At 40.3% G+C, this 21,678-nt stretch overlaps 1 protein-coding gene across 1 annotated transcript in view; it reads left to right on the forward strand.

Moving 5' to 3' along the window:
- Nucleotides 1-21,678, forward strand: part of C2CD3 (C2 domain containing 3 centriole elongation regulator) — a 130,947-nt gene that overhangs the window by 59,717 nt on the left and 49,552 nt on the right. The window contains exons 16-24 of the mRNA XM_060103271.1: nucleotides 1,022-1,268; nucleotides 3,213-3,393; nucleotides 5,093-5,276; nucleotides 6,242-6,414; nucleotides 7,512-7,635; nucleotides 9,964-10,232; nucleotides 10,944-11,033; nucleotides 14,347-14,949; nucleotides 17,012-17,350. Of these exons, the coding sequence (XP_059959254.1) occupies nucleotides 1,022-1,268; nucleotides 3,213-3,393; nucleotides 5,093-5,276; nucleotides 6,242-6,414; nucleotides 7,512-7,635; nucleotides 9,964-10,232; nucleotides 10,944-11,033; nucleotides 14,347-14,949; nucleotides 17,012-17,350 (2,210 nt within the window). The remainder of the gene's footprint in view (nucleotides 1-1,021; nucleotides 1,269-3,212; nucleotides 3,394-5,092; nucleotides 5,277-6,241; nucleotides 6,415-7,511; nucleotides 7,636-9,963; nucleotides 10,233-10,943; nucleotides 11,034-14,346; nucleotides 14,950-17,011; nucleotides 17,351-21,678) is intronic.

Consider the following 21,678-nt stretch of genomic DNA (forward strand, 5'->3'; position numbering starts at 1 on the left):
TTAGTCCTAACAACAGCCCTTTGATGGAAGTTTTATTACCTACATTTTACAGATGTGGAAACAGACTTTTAAAACTTATATTGATTACTTAGAGTCATAGAGCAAGTAAGAGGCAGATCTGAGATTCAGCATGGTGTAATGAAGAGCATTTGGACTTTTTTCTCATCTGTGAATAGTGGATAATAGCAACCTTTGCTGTGTCAGAAAGATTATAGAAACATTGTAAAGTGCTTACCACATAGTAAGTACTCAGTAAATGGCCGATATTATTTGTAATACTACTCAAATCTTATCTGCCAGACTCTAAAATCTATACTTTTTCTGCTGACTACACTGCCTGCCTCTAAAATAATGCTATTCAGCAAGCCTTGGGGCCATGATGGTACAGAGATAAGTTAGACACAGTCCCCCCGCCTGTCAAATTGCTGAGTTTGGAACTTATCTGCCTGGTCATTTTTATTTGATGGATTATGGATAGAATCATGTATTTTTTTGAACCACCATTACTTTTCTAGTTGTAGATCCTTTTTTTTTTTTAATTGTTTTTGAGGAATTGGTATACTGTTTTCTTTGGGGTTTTTTAAAATTTTTTTTTATACTTTATTTATTTTTGGCTGTGTTGGGTCTTCGTTGCTGCACGCGGGCTTTCTCCAGTTGCGGCGAGCAGGGGCTACTTTTTGTTGCGGTGCGCATGCTTCTTATTGCAGAAGCTTCTCCTGTTGTGGAGCACGGGTTCTAGGTGCACGGGCTTCAGTAGTTGTGGCTTGCAGGCCCTAGAGCACAGGCTCAGTAGTTGTGGCGCATGGGCTGAGTTGCTCCACGGCATATGGGATCTTCCCAGACCAGGGCTCGAACCTGTGTCCCCTGCATTGGCAGGCGGATTCTTAACCACTGCGCCACCAGGGAAGTCCCTGTAGATCCATTTTAACAAACTGAGAAAACAAGCCAAGTAAGAAATGAAGCAACTCTATGACATGATTGATGACTGTTACTTACTCATGCACAATTTCTCTCCCTTTAGAGATCCCAAGATTTCTCGCCTGCTGCTTGATGCTCAGTATCCAGTTGTTGCTGTCGACAGCTACATGCCTGTGATTGATGTGTTCTCAGGCCACCAAAATGGGAGTCTTCGAGTCTTTTTAGCTATGGGTTCTTCAGATCAGATAATAGCACTGCAAAGATTAAAGAATGAAGAAGGAACACTTCCTCCCTTCAACCCCAGGCCAGCCCATCTCCTGGACCAGCCATCTGTAGTGTCTGTTGCTATGGTAGTGACTAAACACTTGATTGTTTACAAAAAACATAATCTTATTTTAAGGCTTAAAAGGTGATGTTTTGATACATACATATGCTGTGAAATGATTATCACAATCAAGCTAATTAACATATCCATCATTTTATCTAGTTAACTTTTGTGTGTGTTTGGTGAGGACACTTAAGATCTACTCTCTTAGCAAATTTCAAGCACCGTAATCTCATTTTATCTTGCGTGTTTTAATGAAACCATTGCCCCAAATTCTTATTTCAATAGTGAAAGGCTCAACAAAAGAACATACTTGCACTTCAGTGCTTGCTGTAGCTCAAAAGAATCATTGGTATTTTTCTTTCTTTGTTTAAATGGATACCTGTGTCCCTCGGAGCTCCTTGAATTTATAAAGAAAATGTAATTGGACAACCAGATCTTAATCTTCTAATTTACTAACTTAATTGCCTTTTTAAAAAAATTGAAGTGAACCTAAATCTGCTCTAAAAAAATAGTCTCAATGAAAAAAAAAGAAAAGGTAATCTGGGGGAAAAAATGGGGATGGAGATGAAGAGTGATCCCAAATGTAAACCAGCAAAATATTCTGTTTCTTGACCAAATCCATGTTGGAAAGTTAAAGTGAAGTTCCTTGCTTTTCTACTAATAACTTAAAAGTTATTCTGTACAGTGCTGTTCAATTGAGAAAGCACATTGACATACTTTATGTTTATTCCCCTAACAACTACATGAGGTAGGTCATTGTCATTCTCTTTTTTAGGTGATGAAACAGAATCAGAGAGGTTATGTTACTTGTCCAGGGTCACACAGCTGAGAATGGGAGAATTGGTGTTCAGACACAGGTCTTCTGACTCTTTAAATCCACTGTATCATGTCCTCCTCTATCTTACATTTGATGTCTTTATTAGTATAGCCAAGTCTCAGTGTCCACACCATTTAAGTATGTTATGTTTTTTAATCTGAATGACAAATTTAATGTCTCTAACAGAGAAAGAACTATTAAGAAAATACCTATTAGTAGGTTATTGGTTTTGTTTTGGTTTTGGTTTTTTTTTGTTACTGTTTATTTGTTATGGACTCTAAACTTTTTCTATTATATATTTATCATATTAGTAGTAGAAGTGCCTTCAGTAACAGTGTATTCACTACCTCCCCATTAATAAACAGTCTCAGTGTTATTCCTAACTTCATTAGAAATAATAATTAAGGACTTCCCTGGCGGTCCACTTAACCACTGGGTTAAGACTCCACGCTTCCAATGCACGGGGCATGGGTTTGATCCCTGGTCAGGGAAGATCCACATGCCATGTGGCATGGCCAAAAAAATAATAATAAAGTAAATGAAAACTTGTTTCAAATATGTGTTCTTTATCCTATTAAGGAAATAGCCTTCTGTTTTTAGTGTATGAAGAATCAGGAACATCTGATTAAATTTTATGAGATGCCTTTTTAGCCTTTATTGAGATAGTCACTTTTTTTTTTTTTTTTGCGGTATGCGGGCCTCTCACTGCTGTGGCCTCTCCCATTGCAGAGCACAGGCTCCGGACGCACAGGCCCCGCTGCCATGGCTCACGGGCTTAGCTGCTTCGCGGCATGTGGGATCTTCCCTGACCGGGGCACGAACCCGTGTCCCCTGCATCAGCAGGCGGACTCTCAACCACTGTGCCACCAGGGAAGCCCGAGATAGTCACTTTTTTTCCTTCCTCTATTAGTGCACTCTATTACATTTATGGATTTCCTAATATTGACCCAGTCTCACAGCCTAGAGTAAGTCCTGCCTGATCTGACTACAGTGAACAGTTGTGAGATTTATAATGAAAATTAAGTATCTGTTTTAGTATCAGCCAATTATGCTTATTTCTTCGTCTGTTCTCAGACTTCATAGAGAAGCATGAATACGCTATACAAATTACTCTTTAAAGCTCCCCAGTATTTCTGTTTCATTTAATAGGCAGGGGACCAAGGAAATGGACTGATGGAGCACCACTTTGAACTCCTTATAGACAAGATTAAAGGGCTCGCTCCTCTTCAGGCAACAGTCTGGGGAGAAGCAGATTGTTATGTCCAGTACTACTTTCCAGTTCAAGACTTGCAACCCAGTGTGCTGAAAGGACCTGAATTCCTTGAAAATGGTAGGTTTGGGAGATGAGGCTTTCTCATTCTTGTGGGGCTCTTTTATTGAATATGCTTAGGAATTTTTTTTCCTGAGTCAGTTTTATGTTCCTCAGTATTTCCAGCCTTACCTGGGAAGTACAGGAGATAGCCTGAGTTTTTACTTTTCTTAAATTGTTTTTTAATTTTATTCTGATTTGATTTCAAATTTATGGAAAAGTTACAAAAATAGTACAAAGAACTTCTGTATACCCTTTACCTAGGTCCATCAGTTATTTACATTTTGTCTCATTTTGTATCATTTACATGCCTACTCACTCTTATCATCTATTAACATACAGTTGATTCTCATTATCCACTGTAGTTATATTCTATAAAGTCATCAAGAGCACTGAATTAAGAGAATACCAAACCATTGCTCCTGGGGGAAATATGTACATATACATATCTCACATAGATCATAATCTTAAATCCTAAAACAATTCATCCTTATCAGAAGAGAAAACAAGGTTCAGAGTGTTAGTGACTGAGGCGGCCCCACTAACAAGTGCCAAGGTTGGCATTCAAACCCTGTCCAACTGGCCCCAGAGCCAGAGCCCCTGCACTACATTGCACTGTCCCTTGCCATCTCACCCTCTGGTCATCTCTGAGAGCTAAAACAAGAAGACAGAGTGTCACCTTGTTTGATCTCAGCTGGGAATGAGCAAGTTGGGTGACTCAGATTTTCTGCTATTCTGAGCCTGTCTTTGAATAACCGTGAAAGTGCTGCCAGTATTGGTTTTGAGGTGCAAATAATGGACTTGTATCCAGGATATATTGATATAAAGAACTCTTACAAATCAGTAATGAAAAGACAACCCAATTTAAAAATGGGCAAAGGATCTGAAGGGGCACTTCTCTAAAGATATACAAATGGTCAATAAGTACATGAAAAGATGCTTAACATCATTGGTCATTTGGGGGATAAAGATCAAAACCACCACAAGATACCACTTCACACTCAGATGGCTATAATTTTTTTAAAAACAGACTAATAAGTGTTGGTAAGGAAGTGAAGAAGTTGGAACTCTTACACGTTGTCTACCAACAAAGGAATGTCTTCTGTATTACCATGGCATCTCAGGGGACCAGAGCTGCTAGGGAAATGGACCTTGGTAGGAGTAATACAGTCAGAAGATACAGATTCCAGTTCCAGGTCTGTGACCTACTAGCTCTAAGACCTTTGGGTTGACTATGTAACATCAAGGTATCATATCCTCATCTGTGTAGCAGGAGAAATAATACCTGCTTTGTTTTCTTTACAGGAGTATCGTGAGGATAAAATTGAACAATACTGGATATTAACATACTGTAAAACTACATATAAAACACTTCTTTTATTTATTTCTTTATTTAGGCTGCATCGGGTCTTAGCTGCGGCTTGCGGGATCTTCCGTTGCGATATGTGGGCTTCTCTCTAGTTGTGGTCTGCAGGTTGCAGGGCATGCAGGCTCTGTAGTTGTGTCACGTGGGCTCTAGTTGTGGTGCGTGGGCTCAATAGTTGGCAGTGCCCGGGCTTAGTTGCCCCACGGCATGTGGGATCTTAGTTCCCCAACCAGGGATCGAACCCACGTCCTCTGCATTGGAAGGCAGATTCTTAACCATTGGACCACCAGGGAAGTCCCTGTAAAACACTAAATGATGTGTTGGATTATTCTGAACTGCTTTTCTTTTCCAAAGGATTCACTCTGAAGCCTTTCAGGTCTGCAACCACACTCTGCGTTCCAGACCCCATCTTTAATAGTGAGCACCGTCACTCTCTCCTGTTGCCAGCTGAAATTCCAGTGCAAAGGCACCTACTCAGTGCCTTCTCTGCATACGGGCTTGTACCTGGAGGTGGAGTCCAGTTTGAAATCTGGTGCAGGTACAGTGTGGAGAACCCATGCCTGTGCCTAGGAAGGAAGTGCACAGTCACAGAGCATCCTTCCCTTAATTAGCCCAGGTTGAATTATAAGCAAGCAAAGAGTCCCCTTCTGCCCTGTTTAATATTATTTAGGTTTGATAATGACTCTTGTCCAGATTTTACTGAAATCTGTTCAGTTATTAGGCTCTTGGGAACAGTTGTATCTCATACTTCTAACCGCTACTTACATTTGGAAGAGAAGTCTTAGTTTTATCTCCTACTGTCACTTAAATGTATCAGTCACCTTTTTTCTGCTTCTCTTTCTGCCTTGTATAGTTCAGGCCCTCACTATATCATGCCTAAATTATTGTAATACCCTCTTAACTGGTCTCCCCACTTCTAGAATCTTTGCTTGTAATCCATTCTTCCCACCACCAGAAGAGTGGCCTTTGTAAAATATAATTCCACTCATGGCACAGACTTTGGCAGATCTCCAGGAAAGATAATGGCATGAATACAGATGTTTAACCTCCCCCTTTGCATCCTAACCCCCAAGAAACCAACTAAAATACTTTTAACGTGGGGAGGAAATTGAGTAGGTACTAACATCACCCCTTCAAATTTAAGGGGCATGGGCCTGAAGCAATAGAAGAGATTGGAACTGCACTACTTAGAACCACTTGTGCTGCAGGATGGATGCTCTCAGGAGAGGCTACTCCCAAAGGGCCAAGCCAGATGCAGATTCCTCAAACAGAAAACCTGTCCGAAGCTGGGCTTTGTCTTGAACACAGGGTATAACTTATGGGGTTCTTCCTCCAAGTACTGGGCAGTAAATCCAGCCAGACACAACCACAGCTGTATACCAGAAATAGAGAACAATCAGGCACCAAAGATAACTAGATACTGAAAGCTGATCCCTGGGGCAGAGTGAATCATTCATCCGCCTTATTCTTTCATCTGACAGCTTGTGCTTTTGTGGCTTACAGGTACTATTATCCTAATGTGAGAGACCAGATGGTCGCCAAAGGAACCTTGCCATTATCAAGGATCTGTGCCATTGTAACCATGCAGCACCGTGAGGATGTGGGAATGCAGACCTTTAATCTCCCTTTAACCCCCAGGCTTGAGAATAGGAATGAACTAAGGAACCAATCATCAGGTAATTGAAGACTAATTTATCTTTCCCTAGTATATATAAATATCCCTTTTCTCTCATAAATTAGTGGTTCTTCACATTTTGTGGTACTTACCCTTTTAAGAATCTGATAAAAACTATGAGATACCTTCTCTTAGAAAATGAGTGTAGAATATACACTGCAAATTTTGCATATAATTTTAGAAAATTCATAGTTATGTAGACTTGGTATATAAATGTTGCTTGTCTCATCTCACCTTTAACTTCAGCAGGCATTTGATAAGCCCTCATGGCATAAAACCTAAGTATCATATAGGTGTACTCAGAGAATTATCATTCCAAGGCAACATGATGTAGGATTGGAAGAATATAGTCAGCATGAACTGGGAATTCACTGTGAGGGAGGAAGAGGTCAGGATTTAAAGTTAGAAGGGATTAGTTAGAATTTGGAGTTTTGAATTATATCCTAATGGTTCCAGCTGTATGACCCACCCTCCAAATATATCATGAATAACTAGAATTAGCCTTCTAAATCAAGTTACTGTTCATTCTTACTGGAGAGTATCTGCCCAAACAAAAGGTTTTATCTTGCTATGATTAAGATTGAGTTGTTCCTCCTGACCCTCACTGATCAGCTTGTTCTGTTGTTCCTTAAAGCTTTCCCTGAAATGTGATAGAATTTTTATAAAAAGATGGCATGTGAAGGTGTTTAAGGTGGTGGCAGTAGGAGGGTGACAGAAATATATGAGTGCAAAAACCTTTTAAAGGTTTAAAAAAGAAGAAAGGTTAGAGTCCATCTCAATTCTATAAAAATAACTGGGATTAAGTTCTGCCTCTGATAGTTAATGTGATTTTGGCAAGCAGTTGAATCTCTGAGCCATAGTTTCTTGGATATAAAGTGAAAATAGTGACGTCTGTTCTGCTTTATTAATCCTAAAGTACAATAATATAATGTGATTCTGACCACAGACAGATTGTTTCACTGCTAAGGCCCCATATTGTTCATTAGGATTATAGTGTTTATCCTCTTCCTTCCTTCCTGACTAGACTTGGGGTTTGGTAGAACAGAGATTATTCCAACCAACCTTCTTTTCATTTTTCCTTTTGCCCTCATTTTTTAGGTTTACTGGATGTGGGCCTAAGATACAGGTGTACTCCAAGGACAGCAGAGGGAGTTCTTGCATCCCGAGCCGTCTGCATCTCAGTCCAGATTATCAGAGCCTGTGGTTTGCAAGCAGCAGCCAAGTAAGTTCACCTTAGAAAAGCAATTCTCAAAGCAAACCTTTCTCCACTGCAGTCCACATGATATGTGATGCCCAAATAACGTAAAACTTTCTTGCGTACAATTTCCAGTTTATTAAACACAACTCTACTCTTTTTCTCTTAAGAAAGCATATAGGAATATAAGTGAATAAATCACTTGTAAATTTTGCTGTTTTAACTGTTATTAGCAATTTAGTTCCTTGACCTTGTCCAGCGATTTTATCCTCTACCCTACTTACCCTCTTATTCCCAAGGTCAGACCCTATGCCCACCAACCATGCCAGGACCAATCACCACTACTCAATAGTCTCTCATGTTCAATCTCTGAGTACCACCTCCTATTTTCCTAGCTTATTCCCCTTTAGTCTGTTCTCAATACAGAAGCCAGTGATCTTATGAAAACTTAAATCAGGTCTTGACACGCATCTACTTAAAACCCACCAATGTCTTTCCATCTCATTCAGAGTAAAAGCCATAGTCTTTAAAATGGCTGTAAGACCCCACATGATCTGACCCCGTTATCCTTATGACCTCCTCTCTTCCTGGTAGTTGCTGCTCTACTCACTCCACTCCAGGCACTGGCTTTCTTATTACTTCTGAACACACCATGCTCTTTTTCCCCTCAAGGCCTTTGTCTTGCTATTTTCTCTGCCCGAAACACTGTTTCTGTGTATAAACAGCATGGCCTTCTCTTCCCTCCTTCAGGTCTTCACTCATTCTTCTCTCTAATTTGGATGTTCTTCCTCCTTTTGTCCTCTAAACAAGCTTCTGTTTTCTTCAAGACTTTGCAGCCTTCCTCTGTCTCTCCTACATGTAGATAGAATTGGTGCTTTGTCCTTTGTCTCTTAGCACCTTGGTTGCAGCACATATCACTCTGTTTCAATTATTTGCATACATTAGTTTTCCTCACCTAGGCTGTGAGTTCCTGTAGACACAGATACTGCCTGAACTCCTCTCTGTCCCCGCCACCACATAGCATAGTTCCAGCACATATCAGGTGCCCAGTAAGGAGAACTAGATCACGATCCTGAGGCAGACTAGCTCACTTTGGACATGAGTTCAAGAAAGAGACAAGTGCTCCTTAACTTTTTCCCTTGTTACAACTTAGAGTCAGATTATTTACCTTTAACTTCATAGTCGCTAAATAACTAATGGGATTACTTCCGTGTGAGATCTGACACTGAAGTAGCTGGTAAAATGTTCAGTCTAATTAATATTTTTCCTCACTAAATTCTCCAAATAGACTTTTCCAATAATTGCTTGAGAACATCTTAGTGTTAGTGAGATGCCAGGGCAGTTTTTTAATCATGTTTTCCCATATATTCAAACTCTTGATGGTTTCTCATTGTCAGTAGCAGTGGTCTCCTAATTTTAATTTTACATTCCTATTAATAAAAAAATAAAAATTTAGCAGACTCTCTAAATATGTGTATACTTATTCATGTATAAGTCATCTTCATGTACTACTACACTAATATATACACTATAAAATATACCAGAGAGTAGTAAGACTTTAATATATGAGATAACAACTCTAGAAGTTTTAATAATTTTTTCCTATGCTCAAATAGTTTACCCTATGAACCGCCTAGATTGTACTCACTCCACTTTAGGGTAGTGGTCCACAACAGGATAAGGTGCAACCTGCTTACTCAACGTGGCATTCAAGACCCTTCAAAATATCTTAATCTGAGTCTTGAAAGAAGGGTAGGAGTTAATCATAATGCCCAATCTTCAGCTTATTCTGGTCAAAGAGAAGAACATGTGCCAAGGCCATGGAGGCATGAAACTTGTGTATAATGGAGTACCTGTTCTGGGTAAGACCCAGCCCAGGTCAGAATTCTTAAACATGGTGTTAAATTAACTACTGTTCAATTGACAGAGAAGGACTTGGAATTTCGATACTCAGTAGACCTCAGAGAGACTGAGTAATAGATAAGAAACTCAGTTGCTTTTCTCTCTGGGAACTCACAGGGAAAGTCAGGTTAGATGGCAGGCAGTTTTTTGTAAGTCCCACATTTGGTCTGTGTTGCGCTTTTAAGAAAAAAGGGCAAGAAGCCAGACCAGTACAATGGAGTGTCCTTGTAGTATCACTCTAGTAGGCAGATGAATATTGTCTCCCTCATATACATGTACACTGTGATATCGAGATTACTAAGAAAACACATAGTGGCATTGCCAAAAACCTAAATAGGAAACACATGGTTGGTTAGTGTTCTTGGTGGCCTTGTGGAGGTGGTGATGTTTTCTAGGCAGTCAAGCTGATTTCTGATATTACCTCCTTCTCATTCCCACCCTTCTCCCCTACAGGGCTTTGGCTGAGCAGGAACCTGCTCTGCAGTTTAGTGCCACAGTCGGGGTCAATGCCTTTGTCACCACTCATCTGTCCTTCCTGCCCAAGGGAGAACAGCGCCAAACCCACCCTGTGGCCTGTTCCTTCTGCCCTGAATTCTCCCATCACAGTGAATTCTCATGTAACTTGGTAACTCAGCACTGCAGTGGAGAAGCCTGTTTCCTGGCAGAGTTGTTGGAGTTTGCAGAAGTTACTTTTGCTATTTATCATGAAGATACCAAGTCAGGTGAGCACCAAATGACTCACAATCAGAATTAAAAAGGGCACTGTTTTGAATGGTATAGCACTTCCTAGGAGATACATGCTGAAGTGTTTAGGGGTGAGGAGTCATTCTCTGCAATTTACTTCTGAAGGGTATAGCAGAAATATGTAGAATATGTATTGAGTGTGTTTGAGAGAATGTAGAGAGAGATAAAGCAAATGTGTCAAGATGTTAGTGAGTGATGGGCTTCCCTGGTGGCGCAGTGGTTGAGAGTCCGTCTGCCGATGCGGGGGACGCGGGTTCGTGCCCCAGTCCAGGAAGATCCCACATGCTGTGGAGCAGCTGGGCCCATGAGCCATGGCTGCTGAGCCTGCGCTCTGCAACGGGAGAGGCCACAACAGTGAGAGGCCCGCGTACTGCAAAAAAAAAAAAAAAAAAGATGTTAGTGGGTGAATCTAGGTGAAGGGTATATAGGAGTTCATTGTAGTATTCTTTTAACTTCTCTGTATGCCTGAATTTTTCAAAATTTAAGTGTGTGCATACACATACTTAATGATTTAATTAAAATGATTTGGAGGGCATTCAAGTTTTGACTGGAGCAAGATGATCTCTAATGCACCTTCCAACACTGAAATTCACTGAGTGTAAGTGGAGGATTATATGGCTATATTGTAATACAAGCCCTTTGGTCAGCAGACCACCAAATAATTTCTCTTTCTTTGTTCGATTTAACAGCCAGTGATATAACCAGTATCCGCTCATTCAAAGATTATCTGCTTGGAGTAGTAAAGATTCCAACAAAAGATCTGCTGATCAAGAGATCTGGTAGGGATCCTGGATTATCACTTTCTAATCCTACCCTTTCCCATTCACTTCCCTGCAAGAGATCATCTTGTCTGGCTCTCTTGCAAGATATGCAAAAAAAAAAAAAAACACCTTAACACATGCTTCTGAACTCTCCCAGATACCTCAAAGGTTTTCTCAAAAACATTTTAAGTCCTTTCCTAATCATTTCAAAGGCCTTCTAATAAAGCAAAGAAGCTCAAAACATTGTACTGTCATCTTACTCCAGGAAAGATAATGATACTATTTATAATAAATATGGCAATACCCATTGCATTATATAGCACTTTGTAAAATATTTTCTCAGATCTTTTTTGAGCCTCATGGTAACTCTTACTGATGGGGATACAGGATTATCTTCATTTGACAGATGAGAAAACTTAGGCTTACAGAGGTTAAGTGATTTGTCAACCACACAGCCAGGTAGTAGAGTACTAAAAATCAAGTCCAGATTTGCCCATTCTTTTTCACTATACTCTCCTCTCTCACTGAAGAAGGAATAAGGGTATGAGGTAAAGACCCAAAAGAAGGCACAACCACCAGGGCAGTAGTCTGGAAATATTGGTCCCGTCCTACATTTTACTAGCTCAGTGACCTTGACAGAGTGACCTTGACCTTTCTGAGCCCCACTTACCTTATGGATGGAGACTGTTAATGCTGACAAGTCTACGAGGTAGGAATCAATGAAATAGGCTATATAAAGTACCTGACACATAGAAGGCACTCAGTAAATGTTAGTTTTCCTTCTCTTGCCCATCTTCCTCCCTGGGATTGTATAATCTAGTTTCCAAAATTTTATCACACATCTCCCAAATTTAATTGTGAATTGAAGTTTGAGCAATACTCAATAAACAGGTACTATGTGCCTGCCAGAGAGAAGCCTCTACAACTTGATATAGGGTTCAAATCTCACTTCTGTCACTAACTGTGATCTAGAACAAGTCACTTCATCTCTCAGATCCATAGTTTCCTCATCTCTAAAAATGGAAATAATAAGATCTTTGCAAGATTATCGAAGCATTCAATGAAATTATACATGTGAAAGATCTTTGCACAGGACTGGGCACATAGGACACCTCAGTTTCCTTCCTTCTGAAACTTACTACAGAGTTTGTCAGAGAATAGGCACCATCTGAGAAATCCCACCTTCACAAATTAAATTTAACCCCTTGGAAATAAACCTTTTAGACAGTTTGGAATGTATCATTGGTCTTTATATTCTGAGTTATTCTAAAGTGAACATTCTATTTTGTTTCTTCCTGCCAGTAATCTCAATTACAGAATCACAGAGCAAGAGGAATGATCTAATTCACTTACATGCTGAAGTGGTGTGAAATTTTTTATGTATTTGTATTTGTACATTTTTCTGGGGATAACTTTCATTAGAGCCAAAGGGGCCCGTGACCAAATAAGCTAAGAAGCACTAGGTTGTGAGGAAATTAATACCCAAGTGATGAGAAATTACTAAAGCCAAAGCCATAGGTTCTTAGACCGACCAAGTCAAGTGGAGTCATAGAGATCAACCTCCTCATTTCAGTGTCCTCATTTTATAAATGAAAACTTGGAAGGCCCAAAAAAATTAAATGCCTTTTCCAAAAATCATAACACCTTAAGTGGCCTTTGGCAAATTAATCTCAATAAGTCTGAATCTTCCCGTCTATAATTTTAATTAATACAAAACCTTACTCAGAAAGTTGCTGTGAATATTATACCAATTCACAATCTGTTTTACATAATTATGAAATCCAAAAAGCTCAGAAAGTCAAAAGTTTTTTATTAACTCATTAAGCAGCCAAACCTGACCTCAACTGACAGGAGACTATTTAGTCTTTATTTTCTGACTTAGGCCACTGCCTGATTATATAGCTTTATTGGAACACATTGTGCCCATTCATTTACATATTTTCTGTGTCCACTTTCTCACTACAACAACATAGCTGAATAGTTGCAACAGAGACCATGTGGCCCAAAAGCCTAAAATACTTACTATCTGGCCTTTTACAGAATAAGTTTACCAACCCCTGATCTATGTGACCACTGACTAGTACATAATATTCATTATGAAAAATATTCATAATTTATGTACCACAGTATCTTTCTAAAATCTGAAAATGTTTAAATTCAGAAACAAATCTGACCCTAAGGGTTCTAGATACGATATTGTGAACCAGGACTTCCCTGATAGCGCAGTGGTTAAGAATCCGCCTGCTAAAGCAGGGAACACGGGTTTGAGCCCTGGTCTGGGAAGATCCCACATGCTGCGGAGCAACTAAGGCTGCGAGCCACAACTGCTGAGCCTGCGTGCCACAACTGCTGAAGCCCGTGTGCCTAGAGCCCGTGCTCCACAACAGGAGAAGCCACTGCAATGAGAAGCCCATGCACACCAAAGAAGAGTAGCCCCTGGTCACCACAACTAGAGAAAGCCCACAAGCAGCAACAAAGACCCAATGCAGCCAAAAATAAATAAATAAATAAAATTTAAAGGAAAAAAAAAAAGATATTGTGAACCTATAATAGGTGGTGTGTAAACTTTAAAGCCAGCTAGGCCTGGGTTCAAATCCTGGCTCTACTACCTGGTAGCTATAACAACTTGGGCAGGTCTCTTCCATTTCCTCATCTGCAAAATAGGGATTATTATCCCATTTAATCCTCAGAACTTCACAGGGTTATTAAGAGAATTAAATGAAGTAATATATATAAAGCATAAGAGAATTTCTGACACATAATAGATGCTCAGTAACAAGTAGCTAATATTTTAAATTGTTATTTTGAAATCTAGTGCCTGGTCCTTTGTATGTGTTCACTAAGTGGCAATTCCCTTGGTGAAAGACCTGGGGCTAGACCCCAGATCTCCTGATCTTATCCCATGCCTTCTCCATTGTACTCATAGTACCATAATAATATTACACATTTTTTATTTTCTTTCAAAGCTCTTCCAAAATCATTATCTCATTTGACAATTATAATAAGGTTGTCTGGTAAGCAAGATCAGCACTATTTTTCCCATTTGTCAGGTAAGGAAATAGGGCTGAGAGAAATTAATGGCTTACCCAGACTGAACCACTAGTTTTGGGCTGAGCCAAGAAGAAAATGCAGGTCTTCCAGCTCCTAGCCTTTGTTCTTCCACCTGATCTCATTGTCTTTCAGTGGTCAGATGAAACAAACTTCAACGCACTGTGGGTATATGTTTTCTCTTCTGTCTTGGACCAGGGTGATAGTGGCTATGGGGTGGAAAGTGGCTAAGTCTTTTTACTTTTAAAACAATAATTTAAAAATCTTCCTTTTCTTTCATAAGGGATCACAGGATGGTATCCTATCATTTTACCAGAAGAGGGGGCCCTGCCTCACGGCTTGGAGCTCATGCAGAAGATTGTGGGTGGTCTGGAGCTTTCCATTTCCTTCACCCATCCTGGAGACAGAGAGCGAGTGTTGGAAGCTGCTGAGCTATTGGGCTGGAGCTTTGAGAATAATCTGAAGGATTTTGTCAAGATGGATGAAGAGGAGCCAGCCACTGTTACCATCTCCACCCCGAGGCTCTGGCTGCCCATCCATTGCGTGCTGCTTGCTGGCCAGAAGCACATTCACAAGAATACATATTGCTACCTCCGCTACAAGCTATACGATCATGAAGGCTTTTGGACACCTCTCAAGAAGCCTAAGGAATCTGCAAACAAAAAGCAGGTCATGGTTACTTTCAAGGCATCCAAAAGAGCAGAAGTCTCTAGGAGCCCATCACTGCTTTGGTACTTCAGAGAGGAGAGGTTAGAGATCCAGGTTTGGCGGGCTTATGGCAATGACAGTGTGGAGAGGCCCCATCAGACAGACAGCTGGATTGGCTCAGCCTATGTGGACCTGGCCAGACTTGGGGAGAGGTCAGCAAGGACACTAACTGTCAGTGGTAAGTGAGGAACCAGCCTTAGCCCTTGTGGTTTGAGCACCTGCTGCTCCATGACAAGCACTGTGTGAGACACCCTCTCAGACATTATTTTCTTTGATCCTCCCAGCAATCATGTGAGGTAGGTATGAAACCTGTTTTTCAGTCATGAAAATGGAGGCTCAGGTAGGTTGGGTAACTGCCCAGGGTCACATGTTAGTAAGTGTTCTTTCCATTGTTGCATGTTGAAAGATTAATAGTAATTTAGTAATGCTTCTTAAAACTACAGAGATTTCAGAAAGAGGTTCGCTGCATGCTTTAAGAAGGGCATTATCTAGTGACAGTATACCTTAGTGGAATCTAAGGTATACTATCTGAGATCTAAGAACTGGTGCTGAACTTTGTAGCCTTAGACTACATCCAAATTCATAAGGTTGTTGCACCTAACATAGCGTCTAGAACATTGTAAGCCCTCAGTTAATACATGTAAAATAAAAATGAGTGAATTTAGGAGACTACCTTTAACCACCTGTATAAGAGCCTATATTATAATCTAGAATGTTGGTTTTAAAATACATTGAAAAGCATACCTGCTAATGAGATTAGGGTATCCTCTCTCTCTGGTCAGCACATCTTGGAATCATAAAATCTACATGGTAATAAACTGGTCTGAAAGGAGAAAGGTAACATTTTGCAAGTGGCACTATGGGTGCTTTTCTTTCAAACATTTGTTCAGTATTTGCTACATGTACTTGGCCCTGGGAGTTCAAAGATGAGTCAGAAATAGTTAATGAGCTTATAGTCTAATGGGAGAGTAGGGTAGTAAATAAACAATTACAGCGAAGTATAAGAACTGTGAAAAAGGTATTCTCAGTGGCACTGTGGGAGCACAGGGACACAACATCTCTTTGGTTCAAGGACAGCATCCCAGTGGAAGTGATGATGCTTGACCTGAGTTACAGAGGATTTAGGAGTAAGTCACGAAAAGGGGGAAAGAAGGGTTTTCTAAACGGAAACAGCGTGGGTGAAGGCACAGAGGCAGGGAGCAGTTTGATATATTTTAGGTGCAATTAGGTGCCATAATTTGGTACTGCTGGATCACAGGATATATAGGTTGGGAAATGATGGGAGATGAAGCTAGACAGCTGGGCAGGAGTACTATGTTGAAGGCCTCTTCTAAGCAGGAGAGTTTGGACTTTTTTGTGAGAGCTATGGAAAGCTATTTTAATGGCTTCTGAAGAGAAGAGTGACACAGCTTTGCTTTCTAGATAAATAAGGCTGGCAACTATAGTACAGACTGAATTGGAGATGGCCAGACTAGACCCTTTACAAACGTCATATTTATTCATCTTAACATTCCTGTAAGGTTAGTTATTTCCCCCACTATACGGTTGAAGAAACTGAGTCACAACCCTATTTTAGCTCTGTTAGCCTTGTGCTCTGACCCTGTTGTTGAGCGGGTGGCCCAAGCTAAAGAAGGAGAACTGAGCATCTGGGTGATCGTCCCAGATTCTCTGGTTCTCTCTGGACCCAGCAGGTATAATTCTGGCTCTGTTGAGCACCTCATCAAATGCCTTGTGCCCTGTTTTATCTGGGCTGGCCTAGAGTCACTTCAAAGAGACTACAGAAAAAGTCCTCGAAGTGTGCAAGCCTCACTTGAACTAAAGTTCTTAAAGACAGGCTTTTAACTTCACTCTGCTGGAGCAAGTAGGTTTGGGAAACTGAATATAGATTTAGGGATCAGAACTCAAACACAAATACCTCTTTTTATTGAGGGATACCAAAGGCAGTATTCAACTTTTCAGATTGTCCATTCCCTCATACTTTTCCACTCCCACCAGCTTTTTATCCTCTTGCCTTGAAATCAGACCTCTCACTGCTTTCCATTGTTGCAGGTAGTGATGGGGGAGGGAGGCAGTAAAAACTCTTACAGTGTGTGTTAACTTCACAGTTTCTCTGCAAATTGGTATATTAGGGCCTGTAGCCCTGCCAAAGGAGAGAGGGCCGCAAGCACCCTCAGAGAGCATCTCCAGATTTAGAGAGAGTCCCTGCTTGCCTAGGCTTATCCTCCTTCATCCTCTTGCAGGTGTGTATCCTCTATTTGGACGAAATGCTTCCAACCTCTCAGGAGCTGCCTTGAGAGTTCATGTGGTTCTCTCCTCTCTTTCTTCATACTCTGGGCCCACTAATGAGCTGGACTCCATGGACTGCAGCAGCCCCAGTGAGTCTGAGCAGCTCCCCAGAGGAAATGATGAGCTCCAGCTCTCTCCACCACATGACCACCAGAAGTCTCCAGCCTCCACCCAGGTCCCCTGCAGCAGCACCACAGCTGAAGTCTGCCTGGCCCAGGAGGGCCCTACTGCATTGGATGGAACTTTTGCAGTCAGTATCCTGGTAGAAAGAGCAATGCACTTGAGCTTGAAAGGTATGTTCTGCTCACTTATCTGTAAATAGGTATGTGACTCCACAGGCTATGGTCCTATCTTCACAAATCTTTCTAATCATGACAGGGTCTGGAAGAATTGTTAATCATCTTAATCATAATTATATTTCTCAAGCCTAAAGGTTTAAGCCAAGTGAAAGCCTTTCTGAGGCCCTAAGTGGGCCTTGTCAGTTATCCTAATTTTGCATATCATAATTTCCCCAGTCCAGAAACCTGAGTATCAACTTAGATACTTCTCTTTTCCTTCTCCACCATCAAATCATCAGATCCATTAAAATTGTTGTATCTCTTAAATTTCTCTTAGATCTCTACCTTCTTCTCCATTCCTTCCAACTCAGGCCCTCTTCATTATGTACCTAGGGCCAAGGGTTCTTAGCATTGGATCCATAAGCCCACAGGGATCCAAGGATTAAAGTCAGGGTAGGTGAACTTGGATAGGAAAATAATTACATCTTTATTTTTATTAATCTCTAACTAAAATTGAACATTTCCTCCAGTTGTGAGTGTAGGCAATAGACCCTAGTAATATTAACAGTACTTGTGATGTTGTCAACAATAGAAATCACAGGTATTTTCATATCACATTTTAGTTACTGTAGATATCTTGGAATATCATTTATACCTGTCACTACTTTAAAATTACAGTAGTTATTAAACCTACAGTTAGATCTTGTTATGCATTAATAAAACTATAGTGATTACTATGTCACTGTTTTTTAATGCTTTGATAACTTATGCCAATATAATTTCATTTCTTTGTAATCTTATGTATTTTACAATTAGCATTAAAAATATATATGTATATATTAGAAGAGGCCCATAGACTTCACCAGACAGCCAAAGTAATCCATGGCACAAGGAACCTCTGCCCTACTTTTTAGTCAGCCTGTAATCTCTCCTAAAATCTTCCCTTTTGCCATCACCCTTCTCTTTGGCTTGCTTAATTCCCACTCCTCTCTCAAGACTCAGCTCAAACATCACCATTTACCAGAGTTTCTCTGACATAAAGGCTGCCTCCTGTTTGCTGTCCTAGCACTTTTGCCCTTTTTATCATAGCATATATCACATGTACTAACATTGTTTGCATGATTTTCTTCTCCACTAGGTAGGGGCTGTTTAAGAGCAAAGACCTTATTCATTTATTCATTCATTATTCATTCATTCAGCAACAAAACTTATGTCATACTTGCTATATGTGAGCACTGTCCATGGTGCTGGGGATAAAACAATGAACAAAACAGACAAAATAGTGCCTTTGTGTAGCTTACATTCTAGTAGGAATGTATTCAGCCCTGTATTTCCAATAAGTTGTGTGTGTTAGTGACTTTGAGCAAGTTACTGTCTCTCTGTGTCTTGAATTTCTCATCTGTAAACGGCTGTGATTAACAGTTCTGAGATGTGTGATGCTTCTGAGAGCCAGAAAACCATAGCCTTATGAGTCCAGAAGGTTTCAATATACATCTTCTGGTTTGGCCTCCCTACTCGGTTCCTATCAATTCTGTGTTGCCTCAGTTTTTCTGTGTATTCTTATTACTTTGGAACAGAAACAGAATTCATGCTCCTAGTAACTGTTGTCTGTCTTTCATTTCTGTTTCTCCATATACACACTACCAACAGACATTACTTCCAGGATTATAAGCTTCTACAAAGACTCTGAGGTTCTCATCCTTCTCATAACCTTTGTGTGTCAGAGACCCTGAAACATTCTATCTCAGGACAAAGTCTTCTCCACATAGTCTTGCTGTGCTGTGTTAGAGATACTGAGGTCCTCAGAATGGGAGAAAATATTTGCAAATGAAGCAACTGACAAAGGATTAATCTCCAAAATTTATAAGCAGCTCAGGCAGCTCAATAACAAAAAAACAAACAACCCAATCCAAAAATGGGCAGAAGACCTAAATAGACATTTCTCCACAGAAGATATACAGACTGCCAACAAACACATGAAAGGATGCTCAACATCTTTACTCATTAGAGAAATGCAAATCAAAACTACAATGAGATATCATCTCACACCAGTCAGAATGGCCATCATCAAAAAATCTAGAAACAATAAATGCTGGAGAGGGTGTGGAAAAAAGGGAACACTCTTGCACTGCTGGTGGGAATGTGAATTGGTACAGCCACTATGGAGAACGGTATGGAGGTTCCTTAAAAAACTACAAATAGAACTACCATATGACCCAGCAATCCCACTACTGGGCATATACCCTGAGAAAACCATAATTCAAAAAGAGACATGTACCAAAATGTTCATAGCAGCCCTATTTACAATAGCCCAGAGATGGAAACAACCTAAGTGTCCATCATCGGATGAATGGGTAAAGAAGATGTGGCACATATATACAATGGAATATTACTCAGCCATAAAAAGAAATGAAATTGAGCTATTTGTAATGAGGTGGATGGACCTAGAGTCTGTCATACAGAGTGAAGTAAGTCAGAAAGAGAAAGACAAATACTGTATGCTGACACATATATATGGAATTTAAGAAAAAAAAATGTCATGAAGAGCATAGGGGTAAGACAGGAATAAAGACACAGACCTACTAGAGAATGGACTTGAGGATATGGGGAGGGGGAAGGGTAAGCTGTGACAAAGTGAAAGAGCGGCATGGACATATATACACTACCAAACGTAAGGTAGATAGCTAGTGGGAAGCAGCCGCATAGCACAGGGAGATCAGCTCGGTGCTTTGTGACCGCCTGGAGGGGTGGGATAGGGAGGGTGGGAGGGAGACGCAAAAGGGAGGGGATATGGGAACATATGTATATGTATAACTGATTTAATTTGTTATAAAGCAAAAAATAAAAAAAAAAAAGAGATACTGAGGTCCATACTGTATGAGTTACAATGTTGGGAAACAGTTTTTGCTTTTTTACTGCCCTACCAAAGCAGCCCATTTTTGACAAGTCTGATTTGTAAAAACTGAATTTTTTTAAAAGAGAAAAACCAATACATGAATGAATTTAAGGAAAGCACAAAAAAAGCTTTAATTTTTTATAAGAACTGTTTTGGTTTTTTGTTTTTGCATTGAAAATAAAATTTAATGTGCAAAAATATGGTTATGTTCCATTTTAGGGGTTGCCCCCATATTGCAAAAACCAAATATACTTGTAACTTCTCAATTAGACAGAGTTACTTTTTTTTTTTTTTTTTTTTTTTTTGCGGTACGCGGGCCTCTCACTGCTGTGGCCTCTCCCGTTGCGGAGCACAGGCTCCGGACGCACAGGCTCAGCGGCCATGGCTCACGGGCCCAGCCGCTCCGCGGCATGTGGGATCTTCCCGGACTGGGGCACGAACCCGCGTCCCCTGCATCGACAGGCGGACTCTCAACCACTGCGCCACCAGGGAAGCCCCCAGAGTTACATTTTTTAAATACAGCTTGACAATTGACAATAGTTCATTGAGCATCTCCTTGTGCCAAATTTTATTCTCTTTTTTGTACATTAATTATCTCATTTAATCCTTACCACAGTGGGGTTATTTTATGAACAGATTACAGTACGTACCCATTTTATGAATGAGGAAACTGAAGCTCAAAAAGGTAAAATGACTTGAGTTACATAGTTAATAAACTCTACAGAGCTGGAATTTGAATCCAGCTATGTCTGGACCTAAAACCCATGCTCTTTCCTCTATACCATCCTGACTCTTGGGTATGAGATAAACCATGTTTACCAGTTAGTCCTGTTTACTCTCTGTATTTTAAAGGGTGCTTATGAGTACATACACCCAGTCCTGTGCTTATATTGCAAGAATGGTGGTTCAGTTCATCAAGTAGTAAATCTGTGCCAGGCCAGTGCCAGGTAAAGAAAGTGCAGAGCAAATGACACATGGTTTCTGTCCTCCAAGAGCTGATAACCCAGATAAGGGGATTAGCAACTACATGATTATTGATGTATAAAGCAGAATGCTCTAAGGACCAGAAGGGTAGGCAGTACAGTATCTAGTGTCTAGACATGCCGATGGCCAAGAAGCACATGAAAAGCTGCTGAACATCACTAATTACTAGAGAAATGCAAATCAAAACTACAATGCAGTATTACCTCACACCAGTTAGAATGGGCATCATCAGAAAATCTACAAACAAGAATTGCTGGAGAGGGTGTGAAGAAAAGGGAACCCTCTTGCACTGTTGGTGGGAATGTAAATTGATACAACCACTATGGAGAATAGTATGGAGGTTCCTTAAAAAAACTAAAAGTAGAATTACCATATGACCCAGCAATCCCACTACTGGACATATACCCAGAGAAAACCATAATTCAAAAAGACAAACGCACCCTAATGTTCATTGCAGCACTAT

This window comes from Mesoplodon densirostris, chromosome 7 (genome assembly GCF_025265405.1).
Source record: "Mesoplodon densirostris isolate mMesDen1 chromosome 7, mMesDen1 primary haplotype, whole genome shotgun sequence".
NCBI classification, from domain to species: Eukaryota; Metazoa; Chordata; class Mammalia; order Artiodactyla; family Ziphiidae; genus Mesoplodon; species Mesoplodon densirostris.